General features: G+C 42.7%; 1 protein-coding gene across 4 annotated transcripts in view; it reads right to left on the reverse strand.

Annotated features, from left to right (window-relative positions):
- LOC135263563 (neurexin-2-beta-like) overlaps window positions 1–13,020 on the reverse strand; it is a 655,607-nt gene that overhangs the window by 374,196 nt on the left and 268,391 nt on the right. For 3 of the 4 annotated variants that reach the window (XM_064351746.1, XM_064351747.1, XM_064351748.1), the window contains exon 7: window positions 5,650–5,673. The exons of the other annotated variant lie outside the window; for it this stretch is intronic. In XM_064351746.1, the coding sequence (XP_064207816.1) occupies window positions 5,650–5,673 (24 nt within the window). The remainder of the gene's footprint in view (window positions 1–5,649; window positions 5,674–13,020) is intronic. 4 annotated transcript variants of the gene reach the window in all.

Genomic DNA, 13,020 nt, shown 5'->3' on the forward strand with positions numbered 1-13,020 from the left:
TCAGCCAAGATAAATAAGGACTGCATAAAGCATAGAATAGCTTATCTAGGAAAACAAGTTAAATTGGCTTGTGCTATTTGCTCGTATTAAGCACTTAGCCAACGAAACTCTGTACAACCAAATAGCAGTCATACTGCATGTAATCAATGTATCAGTGTGGGAACTCATCAATCCCTCGAAAATAAAAACATATTCACAAAATTTGAGTGGTTGGATTGGATCTGGCCAATGGATCTGGTCAATGATGACACTAAGGGAACCCGGAACACATCCCGCGCCAGAATCAGCACCGTCTCTGTACCACAGATCTGGCACGGCAACAGTGCACCGTTATTTCCATTTCGGATACAGACAGGCAACCCGTTAGAGTTGATTTAACACTCAGAGGTTGACTGTGTAAGATTAGATGGCGTTTTCATGGCCCTGAGTCTAGTTTAGCTATTTTGTTTTTAGAGTGGCTCTTGGCTGGAAAACCTTGGCGTGAGAAGGCTGTCTGTCTTACCTTGACGATCACTCACCTGCTGCAGAGGGCCTGGTGCGGAGGAGACGTCTTGCAACGTCACTGAGTCAGAAGGGTTTTCTAACACATACGCGAGTGAATATACCAAAATACCTCCTCATCAGGCTCCCTCCTCAAAAAAATATAAATGAAAAACAAACAAAAAACATTTATGCCAGGAGATTTTCAGAAGGCACAGGCTTTTACTTACCTCATGCAAGATGTAATATCACTGCAATTCTGAGCCAAAGTCAGGGACCTTAATTCAGTATCAAAATCACTGGAGCATTAAAATTCGACCAACCAACACACATTAAATAACGACCCTCAGCACCCATTGTGAAAGTCTCACTCATTGATGCTGTGGATGGGCTGTATTGTCCAGCACGTCCACAGACTGTATGAGGAATGAGGCCCCCAGGTGGTGCGGAGGTCTGGCCTACGGCAGGCAGTCCAGATGGTGGCTGGCAGCTGAACCACTTTTAGCGTGAGAAAATCAGACGCTAAAGTCTGGATGGAACAGGAATTTGGGATTCAGCGAGTTCTGGGACTCTGAAGGTGCTCCACGTGGAATCTCCAAGACCGTTTCCTGTTTGTAGAGTGTTTTACTTCCTGTTCCTGTGTTAGTAACAGAGATATCTGAGGGAGGAAAAGAGAGAATGTATGCTTTGAGATTTGCTCTAGAATGTAGGTTAGGGGAAGGAGTATGGGTTAAGGAGATTTTGTGAATTTTTTGTTGTGTTGATAGTTAGGGGTTGAGGGTTGGGGGAGTGGGGGGGGAGAGGGGTTGGTGGATTGAATCGGTTAGTACTTTAGTAAGTAAGGGAGAGTCAGACACAAAAATGGTTGTTAGTACAGTTACAACAGAGGTTTGATTCAACCAGTAGTATTAGTAAGATTTTCTGAAAATTTTGTAAAATAGTTGGAGTCGGAAAGACAGGTTTCGTAATATTCTCGCTGGTTCAATTTGCAAAGTTGATTGGATTTGTCAGTGTTTTCTAGTTTTGTTCGGTTTGGTTAAGAAACAAAATGATCCATTCAAGCTACCAAATGTACACAAGCCATGCATGTTAATGTGCGAGATATATAGATATATATATATATTTAAAATGATGAGAGGAGTTCCATTAAAATAAGCATTCCAACCAAAAACCATATACTGATGACAGCAAAGAAAGTGACAAAAATAAATAAAAAAATCAAACGACAACAAGGGGATTGAGTCAACAACACAAAAAAGAGATTTAACAAGGCAGGAACTAAAAAAAGAATAATAAAAACTCCCACACGCACAGACACGCAACACGCACACGCGCTCGCAGGTGTGCATGCATGCGCACACCGGCTGGTAAAACAGCGACACACGTATGCAGTGAGGATGGTAGGGGCGCTGGCTGTAAGGGCATGCAACAGGATGCAAAGACAAACAAAATCACATAAATAAATTTAAACAAAAAACTTAAAACAAAAGATTAAACAAAAACCAATGGGGTTACAATAAATCAAAGCGCTCAGATGGGAAAGGTTATGGAAACAGTTGGTGGGGGGGTGGGGCGGGGGTGTGGGGGGGAGGAGGGGATGGGAAGTGGAATGGAGGAGGGGCTAGGTATTTCTTTTCAACATTGAATGGAGGAGCATTTAAGCCATATATTAATATTGTAATGAATATATTAGTCACGCCAGTGCAGTTCTTTCATGATGATTGACATTACACGTGTAGGGCCACCAAATGTACTACCCGCAAATCCACTGACTTCCTGTAGTGTATATAATACAGCGCTTACCACAGAATGTGGGGTAGTGGATAGGAAACCGTGCTCATAACCCAGAGACCGCTAATTCAATTTTCAAGTGGGCCGCTATTTAATCCTTGAGAAAAATACCTGCAATTCTTCAATAAACTTTTAATCGCGTAAATATATCATAAGTAGAAGGGCACAGGTAAAAAAGTATTCATAAAGTAGTTTCAGCCAATATTCCCCTTTCAGCACATGTATAAGTGAGGTCATACACTTCATATAAATAAGCATCCTGTCTGATTAGCATCCCACGCTAGCTGGCTGTAACTCTGACTGAAAACCAACCTGTCCTCGCTCCCCCCCGCTGGTCCAGAGTTTGTCTGCTCGATTCGTCCCCACTCCTCCATTCGTTTAAAAAATGAAAACCTCCACCCCACCCCATCCATTCCTCGCACCAAAAATTTGTCTTATTGTTATGTTCCCTCATTAGTACAGTGAGGTGTGAGGTCCTTGCTTGTTTCAGTAAGTTATTTTTGAGATTCGTAAAAAAAAAATAAAAAATAAAAAAGACCAACAAAAAGAAGAGATTCAGAAGGAAGCAAACTTAAAGGAACATTTTGGTCGGAGTTCAGTATCCTTCTTGGGGAGTAATAGAAACAAAACAATTTATATATGTATGCAGCATATATGCTATGCATATATGCACATACATATATACCAAAAACGTCTAATAAAAATTATAACAAAATAAATAAAATAAATAAAACAGTTAACTGTAGCATGCGGGAAGTGATACCAGGAGTAAGGACTTTGAGAGAGTTAGTGTTAGTGTTGATGGAGACAGTGGATCGTACACAGTTCGGATGTATCCAGTGAACTCATTACTGGAGCAAGAGGACGCGGGGCAGTGGGGTGGGCGGAGTGGACACGCCCCCCTGCTAGTGGGTCCAGCGACAGGCACTAAGAGGAGAGGTTACAGAACAGTGTTGCTGTGGAGACACTTGACGGAAACAAAGAGGGCGGAGTTCAGTGATTTAAAAAATAACTTGTTTCACTGGCCGGAAAACTGTTGGGGTTTCCAAGACTCGCCGATCTGGACTGAGTTGTGAAGGACTACCGAACTCATTTCTCCAGAGAACACAAACTCTCCATCTCCTTCACCTTTATCACACTGTTGTATTGTCTTATGTCAAATGAGCAAATCAATTCTGATTCTAAAACAGCCAAGCCCATTTCATTGGCTGATTTCACAATGTGAATACATCATCTTGACACATTTGCCGTTTTTGGCTTTCGTCTTATCGTACTCATCGACACAAACCATATTTGTTTTATGATGGCAGCTTTGTCAGGTGCTATGTATTAGAGCATCTGTATTATTATTGTTATTACTATTATTAATAAAGATGACAATGACACACCATTGCTACTTCTATCACCACTACTACTATGAATAATAATAATGAATAGATGGTGTGCTTGCCTCAGTCAAAGAAGGTTCCTTTTCATGCTCTATTTGTGTCTGCATACCGAACGTTAGCTAGACCAGCGAGCGCGAGACCTCTGTGCTACTGAGCATAAAACGCATTCGCCGGCGTTTGATTAAAAGGCAGTCTTGGCCTTGGCAATTCCCTAAATCACCCCGCCATCAAAGCCATCAATCAGCCAGGCAGTGTTAATGGGGGCAGGCCGTGTGTGAGGCTTGTTTTAGATGGTATGGAAGTCGAACGCTAAATCAAGAGCTACGGGCGCAGCTATAATCTCGGCGCTTAAGGACCGTGCCCGTTAACAAGCTGCGCCGCAAACCGGGGGAATCACAAAAATGTGAAAGTGACTGGAAATGAAGCGCTGTGTATTCGCCGTGTATGATGTCGAAAGCTGGAGAGCCAGAGCTTGCTTCACGGAACATACACTGCGTGCGCTAATATCTGTGAGATTCCATAATTTAGTCGAGTTTTTGGAGCATTTCAGAAGACGATTGCAATTTTATTCCACGGATGCATCTCACAAAACGCGTCCTTGGAGTTTGCAGGAGAAATCGGCTGCTCTGCAGTAATTCATTTTTTACTTTTTCTCCATCGCTTGGCTTAGATGGCAATAGAGCCGACACACATGGGATCAAGTGATCGCTTAATAAATTCCATAAAACGTCCACAGAAATTACAAAGGAAATGCTGTCATGGCCGTCCGTTATACATGTGGCATGAGGTCGGACATAATGGTTAGAACAAGTAAAAAAGAGATATTCTTAACATAGGAATTAAGTTAAGTTATTCCTGGAGGGTAGAAAGTCTTCTCATATTAGTTAATTTGACGCACTCTTGCAGACATGCAGAACTAACTCCCCTCATTCGTGCAACTCTGAAATGAGGGGTAAATCCTGGGACCACCAATACAATTTACTCTTTCTCTTAGTTTTGTGTAATTCCATCTTTACTGAGATTGCAATTGAGAATGTTAAGATTACTTAATCATCTATTTTCACAATATGACAATGATGCATTTACTATAATCTCAGTATGCCACTTAATGAGCAAATATGTTGGTTTTCCTTTGCATTTCGTATGGACGTATTTCTTATTTTTGTTATCTCTTTTGTGAAATGAGCTGGAGGTGCAGCAGCCAAAATAAGGTCTACAATGTAACATGGGATTTAACAGTGTTATATGTGGTGTTACATAATAAATTACAGTAAACTACATGAAGTTAATGATATTACACACTCCTATTGCCTGTCGCTGGAGTTATAAAGACATATATTCATAATTTCTTTATGGTTCCTGTTGTCCACTGTGTTCATTCCCTTCCAGAGAAAGTAACAAATAAAATTCAAAGGGAGAAAAAATAAAACCCAGATAAGTTTAAAAAAAAAAATACATATCAATCAATTAAATGTTTGCTATATTTAATCTGGCATTATTCTTTATTTCTTCATACGGATATAGACTTTGGGGAAAAGTACCACTGGGACAGCAAACGTCAATATAACAAAATAAAACCGAAAAAAAGTTCTCACTCTTCTTCATAAAGTTTCATAATGTAATTTTATTTTGATTGTTGATTGGGGAGGGATTAACTTCATAATGTGTGTGCATGGCTTACACTTATTTTATTTGTTTTGATTTAATTGGAGGAGGTGGGGAGGGTGGAGTCTGAGGTGGAGAGTAAGAGTACTCAACATAAATCAAGGGTAAGACAAACTTATAAATTAACGATTGAAATGAATAGTCTGCTGGCCACCTTTGAGTTGATGAGCTTGTGTTCTTGCTTCTTGTTCTTTTTTTTTTCTTTTTTTTTTTTTACATTAAAAAGCAAAAATAAAAAAGAGAAAGGAAAACAGAGAGAAGGAACCCAGGGCAAACCAAACTAGACAATTAGAATGATATCTACCATATAATGCAGTTTGTTTACCATAGCGTGTCCAATGCCTGCGTGCTTTGGGAGAAAACAGGGGAGGGAGAAAGGAAAACAAAAAGAAGGACAAACTTGTGAACTCAATAATGGGCAGGATACCTGAAAGAAAAGAAAAGAAAAGAAAAGAAAAAAAAAACGACCCAAATCTAGCCCTCAAGTTGCAGAAACACGTTTGTTTGTGAAAAGGTGATAAGAAACCAACCGATCAATCCGCGCAAATAAAGAAATAATAATAAATAAAATACTGGTATGGTTGTTTTGTTTTGTTTGATTTAGTTCCAAATTATGCGTATAATCCAAATAAAGAAATAAAGAAATAATTGGGGAGCTATTTTTAATATCGATTTGCACAAATTAAAGGGGTTGGGGAAAAAAAAAGAAAACAAACCAACACTGTTATTTTGGTTAGTATGTACGCAAGTAGAAAAGAACGACGGATGGATTCACATTCCGTGAATGAGACAATGTTAGTTGTTTCAAAATTATAAAAAGGAGAAAGTTGGGGGAAGAAAGGAAAAAACTTGAACATTCTGAAGCATTTTGTTAGTAAAAGACAATAGTTAGCAAATCAACTTTCACATAAGAAGGGTTTCAGTGGGGTGGGCGAGGGGCGGGGCTTAGAGTGGAGTGGGAGGGAAATGGATGGGGAGGGGAAAGCAGACCAGAGCAGTATGACAAGTCATTCTGACAGGCTAGTTCTAAAAGGGGGCGTGGCTAGTGAAAGGAGGAGGAGAGGGGGGGAAGCACTCTGAAATCACAGTAAAGTTCACTGATCCTTTTATAATGAGAAAGACCAATCTTCTTTTAATATGTAATGAGACGAGTGAGTTATTTCCCAAGTGATGATAACAGTTCAAAGTTTCATGGAGAAGCCAGTAAAAGCAGAATGAAAGAGCTCAGATGTAGCAATCCCAGTAGTTACAATCATAATGCTGAAAACAACAATATGGAGGAAAGAGAGGGTGAAATGGAGCTCGCTAAATGAAGGGAGGAAGAGAAGGGTTAGACAAAGAGAGTGTGACTTAAAACATGCCCACGGAGCTCTGGAACTGTGACCTTAACCTTGTGTCATTCATTTAAGCATGATGTATATTTTTAAAGGCAATAAATAGATTAAAATAACCATGTGAGGGCAGCAACTGATACGTTGCGAACGAACAGTCTGAACACTAGCTTCTAACACGTACTTAAATGGACTACTCAAAGTTGAGCACAAATCACCATTATGGTTCAATGGCCTGTGGACTCTAGCCTAATCAGTCAGTGTTCTTCTTGGTTTAGTGCCCTTTTGATGGATTCATTTACATACTGAAACCTCTGTCCACCTTCACACAGAGTCAGACGAGGCAATTCGCACCATAATCAAAAAGGCAAACAAACAAACGTCTGATTATAATCATAAAGGCAAACGCAGAAAAATCTGATTATAATCATACAGGTAAACACAAAAATCTGATTATAATCATGAAGGCAAACACACCAAAGACAGAGCGAAAAGATTAAAATGCCACGGCTTTAATGGCTGTCGATACAATTCGAGTGCACGCGAGGCTTTGTATTTTGGCTGCTTTTTGTTGTTTTTTTTATTGCTTTTTTTTGCATAACTTACTTGGCACTAGAATTCTGTAAGCCACAAAGTGTACATTGAACAGAGTGCACAACGATTCTAAGAGCAAGAAAAATGTGCATTAAAGAATAAATAGATAATAATCAAAATCATTTATTTTTCTTTTTTCATACCACGGATCAGACTGCCAGCAATTTGCACAGAGAGGGGAGGATCACCATGCAGACTAAATGGTTACCTTTTGCCTCAGAAGTTATTTTCCATTTTTATAAGCCTCCATTGAGCCCTTTCAGACTGTCTGTCCTCTCCCGCTGCTCGTGGCTAATTACAGTGCATTAAGCTAAAAAGAGAGGGATCAGGTACACAGAACGGATGAGCTTTGAATAATTTATCCTCACAACTCAGAGAGAGCAACCTGCAGATTCCTACTGAACACGGGTGGCACTGCTGAATTTTATGAGGGGAAAGGCACAAGGAAAGCATCGCGGTGTTGCCTCAACGCTGATCCCACCGGAGCAGAACTGGCAGTTTGCTGGGTGGGACCGACCGCCATGATGGATGTCCTTATGAGAGCCCTCCAAACGGTGAAATGAAGGGACTGTTTTGAGGAAACAAGTGAACGGAGTGAGTTAAAAAATAAAAGCGAGAGAAACTAGGGTTTGGTGGTACTGTTTGGTTGTAAACCTGGGTTTTGTACCGTTTGGTTGTAAACCTGGGTTTGGTACTGTTTGGTTGTAAACCTTGGTTTTGTACCGTTTGGTTGTAAACCTGGGTTTGGTACTGTTTGGTTGTAAACCTGGATTTGGTACTGTTTGGTTGTAAACCTGGGTTTTGTACCGTTTGGCTGTAAACCTGGATTTGGTACTGCTTGGTTGTAAACCTGGGTTTGGTACCGTTTGGTTGTAAACCTGGATTTGGTACTGTTTGGTTGTAAACCTGGGTTTGGTACTGTTTGGTGGTAAACCTGGGTTTGGTACTGTTTGGTGGTAAACCTGGATTTGGTACCGTTTGGTGGTAAACCTGGGTTTTGTACCGTTTGGTTGTAAACCTGGGTTTGGTACTGTTTGGTTGTAAACCTGGATTTGGTACTGTTTGGTTGTAAACCTGGATTTGGTACTGTTTGGTTGTAAACCTGGGTTTTGTACCGTTTGGTTGTAAACCTGGATTTGGTACTGCTTGGTTGTAAACCTGGGTTTGGTACCATTTGGTTGTAAACCTGGGTTTGGTACTGCTTGGTTGTAAACCTGAGTTTGGTACTGATTGGTTGTAAACTTGGGTTTGGTACCGTTTGGTTGTAAACCTGGGTTTGGTACTGTTTGGTGGTAAACCTGGGTTTGGTACTGCTTGGTTGTAAACCTGGGTTTTGTACCGTTTGGTTGTAAACCTGGGTTTGGTACCGTTTGGTCGTAAACCTGGGTTTGGTACCGTTTGGTTGTAAACCTGGGTTTGGTACTGTTTGGTTGTAAACCTGGGTTTGGTACTGTTTGGTTGAAAACCCAAAATAGTATTTAAAAAAGAAAGAGCCGAACTGGACATCTATTTCAAGGTGACGCTGACAGCACACGTGTGATGCGCTGTCCTGCTGCCCCCCGTTGCTGGGAAGTGCCAAAGACACACTGCGGCACAGGAAGAGGAACGAGCCGAGCGAAGGAAGGAAGCGAACGCTCGCGTTCTCCCTCGCCAGTGGGTAACGGAGCACGGCGGCAGCGGCGGGGGGGGGGGGGGGGGGCGCACACAAACACACACCTGTTGGGATAAAAGCAGTTTTGGAGAGGGTGGGGTGGGGGGCGGGGGCGGGGGCAGTTTCAATAGGACACAGTGTGCGTGAGATTTTGTGGGCTGTGAACCCCGCCCCACGCGTTCTAACGAACAGAGAGCTCTCAAATCTCCCGTAACGACAAGGCAAGCAGTGGGCCTACCCTTTCTGAGCGCGTGCGTGCTGACACACATGCAAGGGCGGACGCTAAACCCACTCACACGGCTTAGCGACTCCGCAGCCCTTTCTCAGAGCACAAAGGCACCAGGCCACTGTCTCATGCTTCAGACACAAACGGAATTAAAATAGAAAAGGAGAATTACATCTGAAAGCACTGCATAATCCACAAAGCTTTAACAAACAACGCTCTCTAGAGTGCTGCTGTCAACGGTGGGCTGCATTACAAAATAAAAACAACGCATCAGGTAAAAACCGATTACTAAAAAATTCCTTTAAAAACTGTCTGCACGCAAGCAGACACCGAGCCATAATATAACACAGTGCTTGGTGACTGCCAGTGATTTTTCTTTTTTCTACTTGGCATTTTTAATTTACAAAAATATATATTTGACTTTCAAAGTAAAGAGCAAAGATGATTACCAGATTAGCTCTAAAATGGAGGAGGGAAAATGATCCAGCACCCATCACCCATCCCCCTATCCCCACATTTAATTGATACCGCAATTACAGGAACCTGTCATTAACGAAAGCTAATGACATGATCTGTAATAGACCTGCTATTCTCTCCCCTTCGTCCTTCCCTTTCTCACTCTCTCTTTTTCTGCAACCCTCCGACTCTGACTCTGTTCCTTCCACTCTCTCTTTCTCCCTCTTGCTCTCCGTACGATCCTGAAGCCTAAGATTTACTGGTTTCATACAGGACAAGAGCAGTGCCACATAAGCACGCACACATAGGAGTTCACCCTTTGGAAGTCAAGAGGACATGATGATATATGGGCACTCATTTACATGAACACACTTTCAGTTATGTCACTCAGTGCAGTCACACACACGCACGGTCCGTTATGCTGCCTGAATCTGTGTGTGGTATTCAGGGCATGTACACATACACATGCACACATACTACTATACCATACAAATAGACAACGCGTGTATGTATGCATGCATACGTGTGCGTGTGTGCGTGTGTGTGTGAGTGACAGAGATATATAGTTAGAGAGAAGAGAGAGAAAGTGAGGGAGAGAGGGAGGGAGGGAGAGCGACCGAGAGAGAGAGAGAGAGAGAGAGAGAGAGGAAGGCAGGCAGGAAGTGTGGGACAGTTAGTGAGAGAGAGAACAGAGAGGCGCATCTGACAGACGAGAGGGAGGTAACTGGCAGCCACCACGGGCAATGTGGCAGAAATAAAGAGACAAGAGTGGAGAAAAAGACGACATCTGTTCACAAGCATTCTTTCATTTTCACTTCCTACAACGACTTCCTGTCTGGCACCCAGAGCAGATCATTCACATGCCTAAATATACATGCAATTGGGCGACTGGTGATTAACTCTCATCACCAAGGCCACCTCTCTCCCCATAAATAAGCAAGTAAATAAATAAATAAATAAATAACTGCCCAAAGTATCTGTCATTAAAGAATTAGCCATCAATTTAGAAACAATGGCAAAGGCCATCTGGTCCGCTGCAACTGATGACACAACAGTAGCCCAGCAACAGAATTTGGCTTCAGCTCCACTCAACACAATGGATAGATAGCGAGAGAGAGGTTTTCCTTGGCCAGCGCAACCCGTTTCCTTCACTGACAAATATCTGCACGACAAAGGAGAAACCAGATTAACCAGTCTGATTCCCTCCCAAATAATTTATCCCCAGCCGGAGTACAGAGGGACTGGAAATGTTTTTGGTTTCAAAAAGAGCCAAAATTGAAAAAGGGGGGTTGGCGGGGTACGCAGGAGAGCAGAGAGGGTTAACTCCACCCTGCAGCTGCATCAGCTCAGGATTAAACAACAGAGCCCGGTTGCTAGGTGACAAATTGCATGAGAGGAAGGAGATGCAAGTAGAAGGGAAGAGATTAATTGGCCGGTCGTTTCTGCATCCTATTTTCAGTCTGTTTGTGGAAGGGAGAATTGATGCTGGGGCCGGTTGAAGCTGGTTTTCCATAAGTTCACGAATCAACAAAAAAACATTGGTCACTTTGTACAGCAAAACATCACGTTCTGCACAGTGATTCACCTCACACCACTCAAAACAAGGGATTGTACGCAATTGTACCATACGGCCAAATTATTATTATTATTATTATTATTATTATTATTATTTTCCATCGTCTTTGGAAAATTCACCAACTGTGCCCACCTGTCACGGTGCCCGTGGGCGGCGTGGGTGCGGGGCGAGAGGGCAGAACGGGCGCGGCGGTTTCGGAGCCACGCCCTCGCTGACTGACGCGCGTTAGCAGCACGTGGCAGGTTAGCGTGACGCACATTAGCAGCGCGTGGCAGGTTAGCGTGACGCACATTTCTGCACCTCACTGAATCAGACAGACTGCGGTTTGCTGTGTTTAGGAAATAGGTGTCCTCATTATTCTCAGAGATCAGACGCCGCGCGCTGGCACGCTGCTCGCGAGCAGCCGGCTGCGGGTTCGAATCGCATCTGAAAGGCATCCGCGACGTGGACGCTGTTATTGGCAACACCGTCTCTTAATAACATTCCCCAAAGACCCAGAAATGTATTTCTGTCCCCTGCCGGGGATATGAGTCGCTGGTCTTAACCTGAAGAACCGTGTATTATACTATGCAGAAACTTGGACTATAAGCGACATTCAATAAAAATATTCTTGAAAGTATTTTCACTGCACCATATTTTCAGTCATCCACAAATTGAAATACTTCACTTTTATACTAAAATACTTTTTTTTCTATCAGCTCTCAGTAGGATATAGGGTTCTCCATATAGAGGTGTCAGACGGCACATAGCTTCTAAATTCTGAAAGGATTCAATTTGGTCTGACCTTATCCACCCTTCTGGAACAACCAACTATCTGGGTCTGGAGTGACTTCTGTTGAAAGGGAATTTATGCAGGAAAAAGGACTTTGCAATCGCATGCAACAGACCGGGTGCAGATTCTAATTTATTCCAGCTGCTTCAGATTTTTGAGTTGCGGAACGATTATGACATCACAAAGAACCGCAGCTGAAGCTCTGGACTGGAGTCCAGGTGACAGAACAGGGGGCTGTAAATTTGAATCCCAAGCAGCCTGCTGCCATCAAACCCGTATATATATATATATATATATGATTTCTAACCGGAGCTGCTTCACTAAATGTGCATATAAAAGGATCGCATATAAAGAACGGGCCCTGTATGAGAGCTTCTATATAAAAAAAAATAAATAGACTCGAAAATGAGAGGGCTTTATGGCAGGAGCATTTGAGGGGCCGCTGGCAGGCTTCCCGGATGGAGGTGACAAGCGCACGCCCCCTTCCGTTCCCCCCCACCCCCCTCCCGTAGTGTAATGGGTTCCTGTGAGAGATTGGGTCCTCCCTGAAGCGGCATGGTGCCTGGGAGTACTCCACCGCCACCACCAGCGCTTATGTCTCCAACCTGCCGCACGATCATCGCCCCGGCAACCACAGCGCTGTGGCCCCCGGGCCCCCGTGTTGCCAGCCGTCTGACTGACGGCGAGGATGAGGAGTCACCCTCCAGCATCCTCACCTGTCCGTCAACATGGAACCCGTGAGAGCAACGTTTTTTAAAATGTATTTCTTTAAAAACTCTGGGAAATGTTTTTCTGCCCTCTCCCTCTCTGTACAGCTTTTCATCTCACCACTAGGTGGAGCTCTCTGGCTGTTGGCATCATATTTCTAGTCTTCTCTTTTTTTTTTTTGGTTTGTTTCATAAAGGATTATGAATCCTTTCATCCAATTATATCCTTTGGGTTATATATTTACTTTGCCCTTAACACGAGCATTAAAAATCTGGGAGGCCTGTTTAGTCCCAGTTTACTTTGACAACGCTTTCCTTTCTCTTTGATAAGAAGCAAAGTTGTACATTTTCAGCTCTTGAATATTGAGATCATTCATGCATGG

This window comes from Anguilla rostrata, chromosome 9, assembly GCF_018555375.3.
Source record: "Anguilla rostrata isolate EN2019 chromosome 9, ASM1855537v3, whole genome shotgun sequence".
NCBI lineage: Eukaryota > Metazoa > Chordata > Actinopteri > Anguilliformes > Anguillidae > Anguilla > Anguilla rostrata.